At 45.0% G+C, this 18,564-nt stretch overlaps 1 protein-coding gene and 1 long non-coding RNA gene across 2 annotated transcripts in view; one reads left to right on the top strand and one right to left on the bottom strand.

Moving 5' to 3' along the window:
* LOC144833258 (uncharacterized) overlaps window positions 1-18,564 on the bottom strand; it is a 310,988-nt gene that overhangs the window by 221,883 nt on the left and 70,541 nt on the right. The gene's annotated exons all lie outside the window — the stretch shown is intronic.
* Window positions 1-18,564, top strand: part of LOC144833210 (keratin, type II cytoskeletal cochleal-like) — a 157,905-nt gene that overhangs the window by 120,473 nt on the left and 18,868 nt on the right. The window contains exon 7 of the mRNA XM_078689150.1: window positions 14,119-14,339. Coding sequence (XP_078545276.1) covers window positions 14,119-14,339 — 221 coding nt within the window. The remainder of the gene's footprint in view (window positions 1-14,118; window positions 14,340-18,564) is intronic.

The raw sequence follows: 18,564 nt of genomic DNA, 5'->3' as shown, positions 1-18,564 counted from the left end.
TAACTGAGTCCAAGATTCTCCGCCATGGTTAGTTGTTACCAGGAGGGTAATTCTATCGTGGATTGGCTCCGAATAGAATATGGTTGTTATTTTTTCTCCCACAGCTGTGCGCTGCTTATCATCAATCAATCATATGATATGAAGGAGGAGGAAGTTCTGATCCATTCAGTTTCCTTAACTGTAATCTCAATTAATCATAGGGGAAGGATCACTTGTCCTGCACAACCAGGGTATGCAGGAGGTATGTGGGGTGTCTCAGGTAAAAAACCCTCATGCACGTGATGGGAAGATCGTGGTAGCGGTATATGTTGATTCTCCGCTCTTCATTCACGTGTGTGCATAATCATCGGGTCAGTATGGTTATGCAGCCTCCACCTGGAGGTTCTTACCCATGTTTAAAACAGTAGTGATCAAGTGATGTGGATAGTGCTCAAATTCATTAAAATACCCGGACAGCCAGATGCTTCGCTTTATTGGGTAACTTAAAAAAAACAAACTCATAAACGGCCAACGGTGTACAGTAGTCACCCTTACACGCGCATGCGCCCACCACCAGTAATTGTGCCAGCATGCTGAGTATAGCAATTCCACTGCATGCTCTCTAAAGACAGACGATTTTGGAAATCCACAACATAACTAAAGATCATGTGCATGCCACTATAGTCAGACAATGAGAGAGTTGACACTGCCAAGGACTATGGGGTCTGTAAAGTATTGCCATTTTCTAGTTGCGACAAAATCAACCTTGATTTTGTAATGTATGTACCTTGTGTGTCTCCTACCCCCATCCCTCCACTACCCACCCCCATCTGTATACATATTGTTTTTATATTTTGCAGGTACACTGTGACCTCCCGTACTGCAAAGAAACAGGTTGAATTTTTCCTTTTCTTACACTGTTTATAATAAGGCAATTTTTTGTTATAAACATCCACTTTTTCACCTTTCACTCCCGGTCCTGAAGAAAGCCCACAAGACCTATCTAGGCAATTTGGCCTGAAACATGTCGGCCATTTTTAATCACTAACTTTGAGAGCGTTAGAATCCCTAATACATTCGCGGAACGCACGATATTCAATACCCTTTGACGGGCTACCCGAATCCAGACCCAATAAAGCGAAGCATCTGGCTGTCCGGGTATTTTAACGAATTTGAGCACTTGATCACTACTGTTTTAACCATGGGTAAGAACCTCCAGGTGGAGGCTGCATAACCATACTAACCCGATGATTATGCACACACGTGAATGAAGAGCGGAGAATCAAGATATACCGCTACCACGATCTTCCCATCACGTGCATGAGGGTTTTTACCTGAGACACCCCATATACCTCCTGCATACCCTGGTTGTGCAGGACAAGTGATCCTTCCCCCTATGATTAATTACATCTAAACAAATGCCAACCACAATCTTGCCAAGCCTGGCAAAAATCACTAAACCCCCGCACTACACCTGTTCCAAGCGACTGATATAACAATAAAGAACCCCATGTCCACCTGTTCCGACAAACGCCAAAAAAGGAAAATAAAAAGAAAAGTTGCAAAACACCCCAATAAAAAGGGGGGAAAACATACCCGTAAAAAGGAAAAAGAAAGAGGGAGGGAGGGAATTTTTTTTCTGAATACAGCCTCCCGGCCACCAGGTCACCAAACCTAAAATGGTGTCCGGGAGGCGGAGCCCAAAGCATTTATGCTTGGGCTCCATTTGGGAGGAAAAAAGGAGCCCAATTGTGAAAAACCCGCAGTTTGGGCTGCAAGCCAGCCCCCACCTGCCCCTCCCAAACCGCCCGGGGGGACCTCCCTACGGTCGGCTGCCCCCCCCACCAAGCTCCCCTTGGGAGGGAGGGGTGGGGCGGTGAGCAGACCAACAGACAGTTGTTGAGTGTGAAAAAGGCCGCTTTAATTGAAACAGGGGCACATTAACAAATTAAGAACCAACGCCTTACAAAACTAATCCTCACTAAATATGACACTTCCTTAACTCCCAATCACCAACCCCACCCCTAAAACGTCATCAACTCCGCCCCCACCCGCACATTACATCATTACAAAAATCCAAACAATGTAAAACCCTGCATAATCATTTCAACTTATCAAATCCCCCAAACCATAACACAAACTCCCCCGTTTGCCCTCCAACAACTCTTGGTCCCCCAACCTATGGAACCACCCCAATAAATTATCCTGCCCAACTCCCCCTGACAATGCCACAAATAACAAATGCCAACCACCATCTTACCAAGCCTGGCAAAAACCATTAAACCCCCGCCACCCAGAAAGCGGGGGGGGGGAGAACTACACCCCCCCCTTTCTGCCCCCCAACCAGTGCCAAAAACTCACTGAAAGGAAAAGTAACCTAGGTAGCAAATTCCTGAATCTTCAAACAACGTGACAAAACCTCTCTCAATTCCAGAAGATACAAATCCATACCAATCCTGGAAAGATGGACCCCATCGCTAAGAAAAAACTCTACTGTATCATACCGAATGTCACCATGAGTCACTCGACCAAAACCCAAGCCTCTACAAAATCTGGAAAGTTCAAGGTTGACCTTCTTACGCGCCCTATCGATCGCTTTGTGCTTGTTCGCACATCTCCAAGACCTCCGCGGAACCAACTCTGTCCATAAGACATGGCAACCTGACCACTAGTGTTTCACAAGCGAAAGATCTTTCTTAATTGCCCTCAAAAGAACCACGCCCTTGACCCCGTACAAGTCATTTCCCCCCAAGTGAATAACCAACACATCTGGGCAGTGGCCCCCGACCAACCAAGAATTAAGAGCAGGAATTAACTCCTTCCAAAGCATGCCTCCTTTGCCCTTCCACATTACGTTGAACAAACGCTCGTTAAAACCCAGCAGTAATCCAAAGTAGCTATTACAAGCTTTGACATGTGCCCGCTTCACGAAGGAACGCCCCACAATCCATATGGTCATAACTGCTGAGCGGGGGCTAGCCACGGAACCTGAAACGAGAATGGCAGTATCAGATTTAAGACAAAGATGATGACGCAAGCGCCGACCCCGCTTCATTTCTCACATATAGCACTGAAAGCAGTTAGAAGACCAACACCCCAAGCGCATGATGTCCTGTTCAGACCAACCCCTATTATGAGCTTCAGTCGCCCCCCCAATCCTAAAAGAGTGAGTACCATATTTTTTATCATCTAGACCGATACTCCGCAAAGCTTTGCCTAGCACCATGCGTAATTGGTAGTCCGTGACCCTAGATCCGTCAACATGCTGAAACACAAACGCCTCCAGGACCCCCCCCCAGAAACAAACCGCTAACGCCACGCCCACTGTAAGGGGCACGTCCCAGAAGGGGAGGACGCCTCCAACCAAACACCTTTACCTTTACCTCTCTGGTCAGTTTTCGAGCGAGATAGCCATACATGAACACCTTTTTCTGATAAATAAACGCCCCCCCCAAACAACTTACCATGCAACTTAGAACCTAACAGCTCAGAAACTCTGAAAGCTCCAAAAAACATCCACACCATAAGCGTGAAAAAAGGCACGCCTCAAACTCATTCCTGCAGATCCTCGGCAAAGCCTCCAATACTCTAGCCAAATTTTGCCATGACAAGGGGCTCCTAACAGACTGCTCCACTCCCCGTTCCCGGGACCAACCTTCCAACATTCTCTTCCCCAGCAGAGGAAGAGTAAGCCCAAAGCAGCTTGCCCATGAAAGAAATGCCAGCTAACTTTCCTGCAATGGTAACCCTGGATAATCCTTTGTCCATCAAGTCAGGATAAACGGAACAACATCTTCTGACCGCCTCCAGCAAGGATCACGCCTGCAGGCCCCGGACGCCGAATATTCTCTCCAAGCCAGTTCATATGCAGTCCGAGTAGACGAAGACAGCGAACCTACCACCAGCTGTATGACCCTGTGTCGCCTACATACCATAGGTGTTCCGGCATGGGGGTCGGTGTCCTGTCTGCCTCCGAGGCCAGCCCATGGAATATCTCCCATTGCGAACGAGACAAAGCCTCCGTAATGTAATGTCATTGTCCACACCAGGAATGTGTAAGGCTCTAAAGCTGATGCCATACTTAAGGCAACCCAACAGAACGGCTCGGAGCAGTTTCAAGATCTGTGTATCCCTGGCCGACTGTCTATTGATGATGTCCACTACAGCCAAGTTGTCAATCCGAAAAAAGAACCTTTTTGTGAGCCAACTCCTGCCCCTACAGAGTCAATGCTACCACCACTGGAAACAGTTCTAGAAAGGCGATTCTCCTGCCCCCATCCTTCCACTGCTCAGGCCACTTCTCTGCACACCACTTGCCTTGCCAGTACAGGCCAAAGCTATCCCTGCCCGCTGCATCCGAGAAAATCTGGACGTCCCACACCCAGTCCTCCTCCCTGTACAAAGGAACGCCATTGAAAGAATGCAGAAAGCCTCCCACATACGCAGCTCTTCCTTGACCCCCGCTGACAAGCGCACATGGTGATGAGGCAAGTGATAACCAGACAACGCCCTACCTAGGCGCCTGCAAAAAGTTCTACCCGCTCTGACCACCCTACAAGCAAAATTAAGATGGCCCAACAGAACCTACACTTCTTTGACTGTGACCTTTGTTTTTGCCAACATTGACTCCAAGAGCTCCAGCATTTTCACCTTCTTATCAAGGGGCAAGCGAGCCTGCATTGCCCGTGAATCAATCTCAATTCCCAAAAAAGACATGGTCACGCAAGGACCCATTGTCTTTTCTGGTGCAAACGGTACTCCGAAAAGATCCTTTGGCTTCTGGAATGTGTCCAGGGCTGCCTTACACTCTGAGGAGCCCGTTGATCCGACGAAAAAGAAATCGTCTAAATAATGCATCAATAACTCATGGCCGGAATGTTGTGTGACAACTCATTGGCAATGCCTTGTCCACGTACCACTTCCCATTGAAATGGATCCCAAGAAGATTCAAATCTTCAGGATGGACTGGGAGCAATCTAAATGCAGATTTTATATCACATTTTTCCATTTCAGCAGAAGTGCCAGCAGTCACCACTAGTGACATAGCCACATCAACTGAAGAATAAGACACGGAAGGTGCCTTCTCAGCAATAAAGTCATTAACTGAGGACCCCTCCGGCCATGACAGGTGTTGGATTAATCTGTACTGCCCTGCTTCCTTTTTGGGAACAACTCCAATTGGGGAGATGATCAAGTTATCCAAAGGCCAATCATCAAAAGGACCTGCCATCCTTCCCTCCCGCACTTCTCTGTCGAGTTTATCTTGTACCACTGCCTTGTGTTCGTCAGCCGATTTCAAATTCTTGGACCAGTACCGCAGCCGCGGCCCTGAATAACCAAGTCAGAACACTTCTTGATAACCAGTCAGTAAAATCTGTTGTGCTCTAGCATTGCCATACCCCCGCAATGCTTTTGCCAATTGCTCCCATTTAACCGGAGTATGAGCCTTTGGGCCCAACCCCTGGAGTGTTTTTCCCTCCCCTATTTGACTGCGAATGCTGAGAGGGGCCTGAAGCACTAGTACTCTGCTGTGGCCACTGCTGGCCGCCTGAATTCCGGGACCCCCAACACCTAACCAACGGGTGCTTTCTGCCACACTGTGAGCATTCGTGACGAAATTTACAGTATTCTCTAGTACACAAACCTTTGTTGAAGTCCCAGCACGCACCCACCCCAGTCTGTGTGGCCGTTGTACTTCCCACCCCTCTCCTGGTGGGCTTACCCTGAAAGGGCCGGTAAACTAACGGTAATCCACTAGCAGTAAAAATTGTTTTACCACCGGCCGAGTCACCCATCGTATGTTGCCATAAGTCCGTATCCAATTCTCCCCACTTGGCTTCAGGGTCCCAAGCCATCCGAGCCCTAAAGTCCTCATCAAATTGGGCCCACGCAAAACCACTACCCGTTATCTGTGCTTTTCTGATAACATCCGTGTACTTAAATATAGCTACACAGCGCTCTGGAAACTTTTCACAATATACGCTAGTGTATATCAAAAACGCTGCCGTCCAATTCTCAATTGTTAGGGGGACTTTTGGGCGTTTGGCTAACTCGTACTCCTCCTCTTTTAAAACCTCTTTAGAACGTACCTCCCTGTGCAGTAATTTCAATATTTCCACATACTCACCTTTCCAAATCCTCTCTTTTGTTGACAACATCAAATGAGCCCCTAAAGGCTTTGTTACACCCATATAGGGCAATTTCTTAATTTTCAGCTCCTTGCTATGTAAAGTGTCTGTCACTAGTTCAACTGCGTCAGTGTTCATGCCACTCTCAACCTTGGCGCCCAAAGTTCCATCCCCATCCCCCGTGCCTACCCCCTGATCCTTAACGTAACGTCCTTTATACAATTTGCCTTCAACCCCCTCAGCCACTGCTTCCCCCCCCCCATCCCCACAGACACCATTTTTGGTTTGGACCGTGGTTCACAAAGCTCCCCTGGGTGTAACAAGGGGGCTTGACCCGGCCCCGATCTCCATGCCATTTGTTACACATTATCGACTGTCCGAGGAACCCTCACTGAGGGGCTGCGCTCTCGACCTGGTCCGGACAGCACCGCCTTCTTTGGTCGCACTACCACCGGTGCCTGTAAAAGAATACGAGAAACATGAAATTGCCCCCCCCCCAGTCTCATTATCAAACAGCTCGCCTTCCTCTGGGCTATCGTCATCATAATCTAAAATCAAAGATTCCTCCAGCTGGGGAGGGCCTGACACCAGCATCCTCTTATGAGCTTTCCCGGAACCTTCAAGACCTGCATGGGCCTTACCAACCCCTTTCATTACACTTGACGGGGTAGCCGACTGTACCCACCGGTATTCCCCTAAACGTTGACCAATCCTATGTAGATTTTCGGCAGTCAAGTCCATCCGTTGATGCTAAAGAAATGTTGAGGCCAGCGAGGACGCGCCAGACCTACATTTGCTGACCGCGCCGGGATCCCCCGTCGGTACGGAATGTGCCCCGCTAGGCTCCACCCTCCCTTCTCCTCGGCGCCATTGGGCCGCACTCCGCCCCTACCGAATCCGCTGCTCCGGGTCGGTCCCTAACCTGTAAAGAAAAAGGCTGGGCTGATGTGCCGGGTCCCTTACTACCAAAAACTCCACATTCCTCACTCCCACCTGAAACACGTCCACATACCCTCAGTTTGCTTGCCAAGCTGAAAATCTAAAACACTTGCCTTAAAAGAGACACTACGAGGAGGGGGGGAAGGCTCTCCCACCTCCTCACCACTACTCCAATCTAACATTGCCTGCCCCACAGCTGATGCCGAGCCCCGAACCTGACCTCTCCCCTCACCACTCTCTTTAGGTGCCACATCCTGAGCCCCCATTCCCCTACCCAGGCCCCCCACCTTCAAACCTGGAAACTCCAAACTGCCTGCAAAGCTGCCCCGAGGACCAAACCCTGTGCCACCCCTGCCAAAACCAGCCTCTTGCACCCCCTCCGACCACGAAGGAAAAACATCAAGCCCCTCCCAGAACCTAGCAGGCACACCATGCCTCATAACTCCCACCTGAAAAGGTGAACATGTAACAGCCCTCAAAGCATCCCCCGGAACAACCCTACCCGAGGACAAAGAATGAGAGGGGGAGGGCAAAATACCTGACTCATGACCCTGCGCCTCCAAAGGAAAAAACCCCCACCCTCCCACCTGTGCCCACTCTCCCTCACCCACCGAACCACTGTGTACTGACACCACATCACCCTTATGCGAACTCTGTGGGGAAAACAGAAGTGGGCTAAAAGGCACAATTGACCCCCCGAGCGGCACCTTCCCCCACCCCCTGCATCCCCTCATCTAACCTGGTGCCCTCGCGCCCCAGGACGAGCCGGCGTGAGAAAGCCAACCCCCTCCTCCTCCCTCGCAATCACACCACTTAAATGCAGCCCGCCAGAGGGAGGCACGATTAAAGCATCCGGTCCCTCCCCGGCAATCACTACTGCCTGAGAAAACACATGCGCCGGAGAGCTCAACCCGTGCGCAGCTTCCACCCCCCCTCCCAACAACGACTCCTGCTCACCCAACGTGGAGGCAGAGACAGAGCGCCTCTTGCCTCCACGCTTTCCTCCTCGCTTCCCCCGCTGGGCGGGAGCGGAAACCAGAAGAATTTTGGCCTTAACGAATCGCAAACTGACATTTTGCATCTTTTGGAATGTATGTGAAATTAGCAAAATATGTAATCGCAAAAAATTGCGATTCCTTATTCTGCTTAAGCATTTAAGGAATCGCAATTTTGCGATTCCTTAAATGCCACGTATGAAGCTTTTTTAAATTGCGAATTCAGGTTAAGGAATTGCAAATTAACACCAATTTGAGGTTCGTGTTAATTTGCAAAATCTTTTCAAAAACCAAAATTTGGCAATTTTGTGGGTGGCATGTGACACACATACATGCCCATAGGGCATGTATGTGCGCCATATGCACACACATGTAAGTTTCAGGGGTGCAGCAGGGTGTCCATGAGACACCCCTGCACCCTTGAAATAATTTTCAAATTGCGAATTGGCAATTTGAGAATTATTTCCCAATCATTCCTATGGGCCTCCTGGCCCATAGGAATGCATAGGAAATTATTCCTTATTTGCGAATTCGCAAAATGCGAATTCACAAATAAGGAATATTAAGGAATCGCAAAAAATTAGCAATTTTTTACATACATGCCATTTTGCGATTTCTAAATAGCGATTCGCTAAAAATCGCTATTTAAAAATCGCAAAATGGAATCTTGATACATCTACCCCTAGGTCTATAGGAGGCCGGGAAAAGAGGCGACTTATCTTTCTTCAGGAAAGCCATTATGATTGAATGTCACCACGAATCCGGTGCATAACCTTTCTGTGCTTCTTGGAAAGTTAAAAGCAGATCTTTTTTTAGCAGATGGCGAAATATTCTATAAAATTCCAACGGGATGCCATCCGGCCCTACGGCCTTTCAAATAGCAAGTGACAGAATAGCGGTTTCTATTTCTACCCATGTAATATCTTTATCTAATGCTGCCGCCTGTTCTGACGTTATTTTAGATATATTACCACTACCAAAAAAATTCAGGATATAATCAGATGAATAAGGTGTCACTTCATCTTTGTAAAATTTGCTGTAATATTGTCGAAAGACCTCTAGAACTTCATCCGGCTTTTCGTAAATGTGTGCTGTCTCATCCTGAACTCTGTTAATTAACCCTGGGCGTAGTGGGCGTAGTGGGGCTCCGCGGAGCTACGCGGAGTGGGCGAGAAGCTACCCCCTCTCCCGCACTCCGCAATAGCCCCACTACGCACCTCCCTCCCGCTCTCCTCTACATACATTATTTAAGCAAAATACCCTTAATAAAACAATTTTAAAGCACTTACCGTGTCCGGGGCTCCCTCTTGGAATCGCGTCGTCATGGATGCCAATGCGCATGCGCGGGCGGCCGCGCATGTGCATTTCTCCCGAGAAATGCGCATGCGCGGGCGGCCGCGCATGCGCATTGGTATCTATGCAGGGACGCTATTCCAAGAGGGAGCCCCGGACGAGCCCCGGACACGGTAAGTGCTTTACAATTGTTTTATTAAGGGTAGTTTGCTTAAATAATGTATGTAGGGGAGGGCGGGAGGGAGGCGGGTGGCGGCCGACTCGGCTACGCACACGGAGTGGGCGTAGTGTTGCCGGCTACGCTGTCTACGCAAAATGCGTAGGAGGCAACACTACGCCTACTCCGTGGGCGTAGCCGATTCGGACGCCCAGGCTTACTGTTAATGCAGTTAATAGTTTCTTTTTGCCGGTTCTTTTTGGCTAAGATACGACCTGCGTTCTCTCCTACCTCATATACTTGTGTACGAAAGACTGCTATCTGTTCCGTTATTTCTTGGCAAAGATCTCCTAAAGCCTTGATTTATGAATAGCCAAATTTGATGTTATTTGTTCCGTATCCTGAGCAAGCCTGATAGCTATTATAAGTTTAGCTGCGCATTCCTGTAAATTCCTAAAATGTACTGCTAATACATCACGGGAGTTTCTTTGATTATTTATTGAGTAAGATAGGGTCTCTTCACGTATCCCTGAATCTCAGTGAGTTCAACTCACCCCTACTACTGGCGCGCAGGGGTATTGATCAAAAACTCTTCCGGATCAGGTCTGCCGCCTGGGGATATTCAAAGGTAAGGAATCTGAGGCTGGAAGTCTCTATCAGAAGTCTCTATCAGAAGCACGTCTCACCCTGCATTCACACAGCACTCCCCCTGCACTTATATGAATATAACTTCGACCCTTCATTCAAACGTACCCACTCAAATTCGAAATATCTCGAGGAAAACCATCTCCTCGATGCCTCCCAGACGGGCTTTCGCCCAAAACATGGGACAGAGAACGCTCTATTGGCCGTAACTGAGGAAGCAATACGGATCTTGGATCGGGGGGGGGGGGGTCAGTGGCAGTGATCCTCCTCGATCTTAGTGCCGCGTTTGACACGGTACATCATAAAATTCTGTTGAACCGCCTCGACGACCTAGGAGTGTCCTTAGAAGCCCTGGTCTGGTTCTAGTCTTTTCTATCAGACAGAACCTTCCCGGTCTTTGACGGTACATTCGTGTCATCAAGCAGGCCTTTGGGGTGTGGAGTCCCGCAGGGTTCATCCTTGAGCCCTACGCTCTTCAACGCATACATGAGGCCACTGGCCGGGATTGTTCGTCCGCATGGTGTTAACATCATTTCCTATGCGGACGACACCCAGTTGGTGGTCTCCCTTGCACAGAAAAGCGGCCTCCAATCACCGCCCAATCTAGCGGCTTGCCTGGAGGATGTAAACAGGTGGATGATGAACTCATGCCTGAAGCTCAACAACGACAAAACTGAGCTCATGCTCCTGGGCCCGGCGGCCCCTTCTACTCTGCAGCTGATATGGCCCGTAAGCATGGGTGCGGCCCCACCACCGAGAGATAACATCAAAAGTCTGGGGGTATGGCTCGACAAGTCGCTGAGCCTTAACACACAGGCCACTAAGGTGTCGGCCACTTGTTTCGGCCTCCTTAGGGTGGTTAAAAAAATTCTTCCCCTTCTTCCATTTGAGGCCAGACAAATAATCATACAGGGCCTGGTCCAGTCCCGTCTGGACTTCAATAATGCCCTCTATCTTGGAGCACCAGACTACACCTTACAAAAACTTCAGCGCACTCAAAATTGTGCTGCCTTGTGCGCTACTGGGAGTCCCACGGAGGACCTCAATAAAAACCGGCCTCAGAACTCTACACTGGTTGCCTGTTAAGGACAGAGTAAAGTTTAAGGCTCTATGCATCGCCCACCAGACCTTCTGGAAAATGGGCCCAGAAATCAACTGCTCCCTGATTTCCCCCTATCTGCCCAACAAGGCATTTCGCTCCTTAACCGCATCACTAGCTAAAATCCCCAGAATCTTTAGAGCCAGAGCAGGAGGACGTTCCTTCTCGTACCACGTGTCTAAACTGTGGAACACCCTCCCTCTGCAGATGCGAGATAATTCCAACCTAACTAGTTTCCGAAAACAGCTTAAAACCTTTTTGTTTCAGTAATTAGTAACCTCCTGAGGGCATTTTCTGTTTTAGTTTTAGCGCCTGGACGCCTCAGGGCAACTGTAGCGCTTTACAAATCTCATTTTCTTTTCATTTCATTTCATGCCCTTGAGACAGGCATTCCTCTCACCCTGTACTTACACTGTACTTACACACCATTTATCCTGCACTCACACATCGCGCACCCTGCATTCATACCAGCACAACCCTCACCCTGAATTCAATCAGACCCAGACCTCTACACACATGAGAAAACTGCTCACTCTGCACGAATACATGCATAATTCTCATACTGCACTTATATAGACCCAACTCTCCACTTAGACAAGCACACTGTTTCACCCGACATTATCACACCGCTTACCCATGCACTCAAACACATCTCACTCTGCACTCACACACCGCTTACTTTGCACTCTCACACCTTGCAGTCACACACAACTCCTTCAGCACTCACAAACTCACTGTACACTCCTGTATCACTCACACACTGATCACTGTACTTTTTCGTGGAAGCAGACACCTTCATCCCAACCTAATGCTGTACTCAAAGTAAGGAGCAAGTGGGTGGAGTCTAGGCCCTCTCTTAGTAGTGCTGCTAGAAGCTATTTTTCTGTTGGTCACATACGGTCACTAACAGGCACTGTCAAGCCAGACTTAACAAACGAAAATCAATGCATAAAGCAAATTCACAGTAGACATAGCATAACTGCACAGTTTTGCAGCACCTTGGAAGTACTAATACCTGGGTTATCAGTACTTCCTGATGCTGAACTATGTCGTTTCCCCAAATTCCTAGTAATAGAGTCCTACAAGAGAGAATGAAAACACGTTGGGAACAATAACAGACCAAAAGCCTTGGGAACACTTACCAACTCACATAAAAGAAAATGTGCTAAGAGGTTAGAAATGACCTACTGGCACTCAGAGGGATGGTAGGGAGAAAGTCACTTGTCTTTTAATCTGGCACTATAGCGTGACTATACCCCTTGGACTTACATGCATTTCAGAATATTCTACAGAGGATTCTTGGACACTTTTGCCAAGTTTCTCTTCTGTAGCTTCTTATCTTCATTGAGACCTCTAGGTACACTCCTTGATCACTGCTGTTGTCAAAACATAATTTGTTTCCCACTGATACCATCGTGGATTATTTCGTCTAGCACCATATTAAGACCTTACAGACAAAGATGTGAGGGTTGCATATTATTGAAGAAGAGTGAGTACAAAGGTACAAGTACACTCACCTAAGCTAGTCCTCAACTCAACTACCCTGTACATATTGCATGTGCTTCATCTTAAATTTCCTAACAGCTGCCAACCAGGTGGATGGACCCTCGGATGGTTCAGAGCAATACAAAATCTATCCTGGTTAACTGACTTGGGAGTAGTCTTAAAGCTTTGGAAAAAGGCCACGTGCTTGTTCTTTTGTTTACAATCAGTCTCCAAATTCAGAACATGCAGAAATATTTGACGGGAAGAGACAAATTGAACAAGCAATAGCAAAGCACAAAAGGCCTCACCCTGACAATGCGATATAATGGTTATTTTTCCATTCTTATTGCAAGTACATGCCACAAAAATAAAAAGGAAAAAGTATGCTGGCACATTAACGTGGATACTATAGGCGTGTGATAAAATGTGAAATTTAAAAAACATTAACTGATTTAGCCGTTGTATTAGCGATGTTATTCAATTATCAACCCTCACAGTGTGCCACGCATTTTATTGTTGTGAAGGAGCAAGAACACTGAGTCAAGACTCAAATCGTAGGCAACTCTAATGTTTCAATGTCAGTTACCCACTTTGTTATAGCAACTTCAAAATTAAAACGGAAAATAAATTACCATCTAACTGGCCGTCAACGTGAGACAAAACAATAAGTACTAAATAGCTGTTACTTAAAGGTACAAAATAAATACATATGAAAGCGCATTCTGAAACAGTTTGTCACTGATGAAAAAATACATTATTTTGCATGCTGTGGCGAGTGAAGCAAAATGTGAATGACAATGTATGTAACAGAGCACGAGCAACAGAAGAAGTCCACTGAACAAAAGTCTCTACCCTATATGCATATTATAAATGATTTGTTTTTTTTAAATGCCTAGTAAAAATGCTAAAGCGGCCTGAAAGCCCGAAAATAATGAAAATGGCAGCATTGAGGACGAATGTATCAGGAAAAAATGTTCTTCTGTACTGTCTTACTAAACTGGACTCCTGTCTTGGAATATACATATAGGAAGGATAGATGTCTGAGAACATGTATAGAAAAGAGGTTGCTACAACGCATACCATATCATTAACCACATACACCTGGAAAGCAAATAAAAAAGGCTTTGTTTCCCTCACACTTCCATAAAGAGCAGGAGAAGGACAGAGAATGGGTTCTGGGGGTTAGTTACATACTGCTGAAGTAAGGTCGGTTGATTGGGAGGGATACTCAGATGAGGCTGCACCAAAAATATAAACATCCCCTAAGATGATTGCATTTCTGGTCCCAGCACGAAGTTATATGCTAAGAGGAGCACACTTTAAAATGAGTATGTTATATATAAAAAAATTACAAAAAATACATTCTAAATAGAATGCACATCTTTTTTTCTTTTCTAGATTATTAAATTGCAGACCGCCATTACAGAGTCAGAAGAGCGGGGAGAACTCGCTCTTAAGGATGCAAAGGAAAAACTGACAGATTTGGAGGCAGCGCTACAAAAAGCAAAAGAGGACATGGCACTGCAACTGCGCGAGTACCAGGAACTCCTGAATGTCAAGCTTTCCTTGGACATTGAAATCGCCACCTACAGGAAGCTACTGGAGGGAGAAGAGAGCAGGTACAAGTATATAATAATTAGCATTATCGTCAAAAAGTAAAATCACAAACTGCGTTGCGATTTGCATGTGATTGTTGGCAGGCAGAACATGGGTTAATTTAAACAATAACTCAATAAAAAAGGCAAACCAGACACCCTCCTCATGGACCCACTCTCATGCTCGGTGACCTATGCTTTTTTAGGGGGCAATACAATCCCTACATCATGTCAGAGAGTCAAGTCACTGCAATTACCTTTAAGCCTAGTTGTGTCTGTTTACACTTTGGCCTGACGTACAAAGTTATTTTTTGCAGTTCGATAGCCTACGTTTCACAAAATCGAAGAGTTAGCATCCGCAAGCTACCGTTTATTATTACAAGAGCCCTTTAGAAAATCAGAAAAGTATTTTCAACTCATAACAAGCATTGGCATAGCCAATAGGTATCGCTTTTGGGACCTTATAAGTATTTAGTTTTGCAGCACAATATCTTTGGTTCAACATCAGCTGTTGCATGGCTAAACCTTGTACCTTATAAGTGTTTAGCCATGCAACAGTTGATGTTGTTGCACCAACGATATTGTGCTGAAGTTGTACAGTATTGGGGTGTCTTTCATAGATTCACATGTCTGAATCATTCCCCGTCGTCTTAGTGGGAGTCCCACGGTACATAAAAAAACAATAATATGCTATAATAACATTAAAAAAACTTGGTAATAACCAACCAGGAAGTAAAGTAGCCCAAGCTACAGGAGAAAAAACTTCCACACTCATGACTATTCTAGTCATTTTGTATAGCCCAAACTGCAGCCAATCAGGCAACAGCACCCACCAGAAGGTTCTCCCCGGAGGCTCAGGCTCTCAGATTTCGTACCACACAATACTGTAGAAATGGAAAAGTCCACCTGTAAAATAAAAAGATTAGAACTTGTGCAAAATTTCACCAAATGGATACGAAGTCGATGCTGGACTACTCAACCTCTTCCAATTTCACAAGTACTACAGTAGTAGCTAAATAGCTACTAGACGGAGTAGATCCAGGAAAGTAGCACTGGAGTATGAAAACTCTGAAAAGTTAGTTGAAAAAACAGTCGCTGCTACGCCGCTTACCCACAAGCAGAACGCAGATACCCCTGTGCCGCACTTACTGCTGCGCTGCTGATAACATTTGGAAGCCGTCTTGCTTGCACTTGTATGCCGCTTACCCTCAAACCGGAGTGTCCCAAACTTTACACTTGCCTTTCGTCTGGGGAATGCGGGTTTTACTATCGCCAGGAAAACAAGAGGTGACGCGCTCCCTCTGACACGCGGTTAGTCTCTGCCTTGCGGTCACCAGGGAAACCAGAAATGGCACGTACCATCTGACGCACTGCTCAGTTTAGGAGTCCTAAAGTTAGGAGTCCTAACTTTACCACTCCTAAATTGAGAAAAATCCTAATTGTAAGACTTTTGGTATTCACAGAAGGCATTTAGGAGTCTCGAAGTTAGGAGTCCTAACTTTAATACTCCTAAACTGAAAAAAATCCTAACTTTAAGACTTTCGGTATTCACAGAAGGCATTTAGGAGCCCGAAAGTTAGGACCCCTAACTTTTGTGAATACCGAAATGAGTAAGTGCCTTCTGTGAATGCCAAAATGGTAGTAAGTTTAGGATTTTGTCTTCAGTTAGTTCTGTGAATTGGCCCCTATATACATACAGCAGTGTCACCCACCAACCAGGCTCCAACCACCCACCAACCAGGCTCTCCCTGGAGTGGTCACAGCACACTGATAGTTCTAAGGCCACCATCTACAATCTACTGAATCGTGATCTCTATGACATCCCGCATAGTGACTGGATTCCGCAGCTCAGGTCCAGCTGGTAACATCCATTCGAGATGACCAACAAAACAGCTGCCAGTGCAGATTCCTGAGCAAACACAATGAGATGGACAGAGCGCTGAAACTTTTCAGACACTCACCCCCAGTCACAGATCTAGGATGAATCCATCATCATTCTTTAGCTCACTTGGCCACCTCAGTTCAGACCCTGCTATATGCAAATCAGTCTTGACCCTGTGCCTCTTGGGAAGAGTCCAGCCCGAACTGCCAAGCCAGGTCTTCCCTGAACCAGAAACAAGCATCCGGGGACCGGTTTCTGGGTGACACCCTTCATCAGCCAGGCTCGCTTGAATTCAGTGGTAAAGTGAGCAAGGGACCCACATCTGGGCATACCCTGCCAACTTAGGGCGAACAAAGCAAACACACGACATCCCGCATAGTCACAGGATTCAGCAGGTCAGATCCAGCTGGTAACCTCCAATCAAGATGACCAACAAAACAGCTGGCAGTGCAGATTCCTCCCAGTTAAGTGGACACTTTGGGCCTGATTTACAGTTGGGCAGACATTGTTCGGTCAATATATCAAATAAAAAATATTGAGATGCAGAAATAACGTTTAATAATGTGATCCACAAATATCACGAGGCAGAAATATCATTGACAGGAATATAAATTTTCTAAGACACGTAATAGCGATGTCAAATATATTCATGTTGTTAATATCGTTTACCAAAATATCTATGTTGTTAATATTGTTTATAAAAATATCGATGTTAAAAATATCTGTTAATACCGTTTACAAACATTTTGTTGTTAATAATATCTTTTATTAATTGTTTTTATATATTTTAGTATCCGTTTTAATTGTATATGTTAGAAGGTGTTTGTATAATTATTGTTATTTTTTTAATATAGTTTGTAAATGTTTAGTTTTTTTAATATTAATTTACTTGCTTAGTGTCATTTATTGTGCTGTGGCAGTCTGTGGGTTTGGTGGCGGTGTAGGGTGGGCAGTAATTTAATTATAATTAATCATCAATAACATTTGAATCATTATTGATTATTTAATTGATAATTAAGTTGTGCAATTAATTCTTTTTTTCAGTTAAGTTTTAAGTTGTGCAATTAATTCTTTTTTTCAGTTAAGTTTTAGGTATGGGTTGTGGGGTTTGTAGTGGTATAGGGTGGGAAGTAAATTCATTATAATTAATTAATATTTATGTTTTAATGGTTGTTAAAATATTTAAATGCTAATTACTTATGTTAACCATGTAACTGAATTATTCTAGGTTAAGTTTTAGGTGTGGGTTGTGGGGTACAAGGTAGAAAGTAAATTAATGTAATGAATTACTAATTTATTTTTAATGATTAATTATTTAATTGAAAATAAATTATCATTTTTTTAAGATATGCTTTAGGTGCGGGTTTATTGGGGTACAGGGTGGTAAGTGAATTAATTAAAAATTAATTTGAGCTATTAATTGTTTAATTGATAATTAAGTCGTATAATTAAGATATTTTTTAAATGATATGTCGGGTGCAGGTTGTTGGGATTGTACGGGTACAGTGTGGGAAGCAAATTCATTAAAATTAACGAACAATCAATTCAAATTATTAATGATTATTTAAATGATAACTAATTATACCAATTTTGAAATGAAGATATGTTTTAAATTATATGTAAGCATTGGGTTGTTGTGTTAACAGGGTTTTTAGGTGGGAAGTTAATTAGGAAATAATTGATAATTATTACTTTATTAATTATTTTATTGATAATTATTTTAATTGTGAACTTTTCATATTTGCTAAGTTATATTTTAGGTGTGGTTAGTTTGTAGAGGAATGGGGGAAGTTATTTAAGTAATCATAAATGAAAAATATTAATTTTTGTTTTATTATTTCATATGTTAATTGTGGTATACTTTGTTTATTTTGCATGACACATGGTGCAGGAGGTGCATGGGGACACATGGCCCAAGATGGAAGAAGCCCTGTTTGGGGACACCAATGTCAGTTTCTGAAAGCCCATGAAAAAGCTGTCGGAAAGGATATTGTATTCGATGGCAATGCCTGCCTCTGCACCACTGCCTTTCAAGGTTTACGATCGTGACCGCCACCCTGACAGGATCTGAGATCCTGTTGGAGGTGGTGATCGTACCCTTTATGATTTCAGTCCGACCACCAGCATCAAAATGCAGCATTCGGACTGAAGGGCTGTCAGTCAGTTGGAACGCTACCGACAGCCTGTCGGTGAAGTTCCAACCGACATCTCAATCAGGATCTCAGCCTTGAATTTTAATTATATTAACAATAGTTGTGATAATTGACGATAATTATTACCATTTTTTATATATCTATTATTTTTTACATTTTTGTTAGAATGAATACATTTAATTTTTATATTTAGAATTTTATATTTTGGGGTATT

The sequence above is a fragment of the Lissotriton helveticus genome, chromosome 1_1 (assembly GCF_964261635.1).
Source record: "Lissotriton helveticus chromosome 1_1, aLisHel1.1, whole genome shotgun sequence".
Classification (NCBI taxonomy): domain Eukaryota; kingdom Metazoa; phylum Chordata; class Amphibia; order Caudata; family Salamandridae; genus Lissotriton; species Lissotriton helveticus.
Note: the sequence above shows the minus strand (reverse complement) of the source record. Positions and strands in the feature narration are given on the sequence as shown.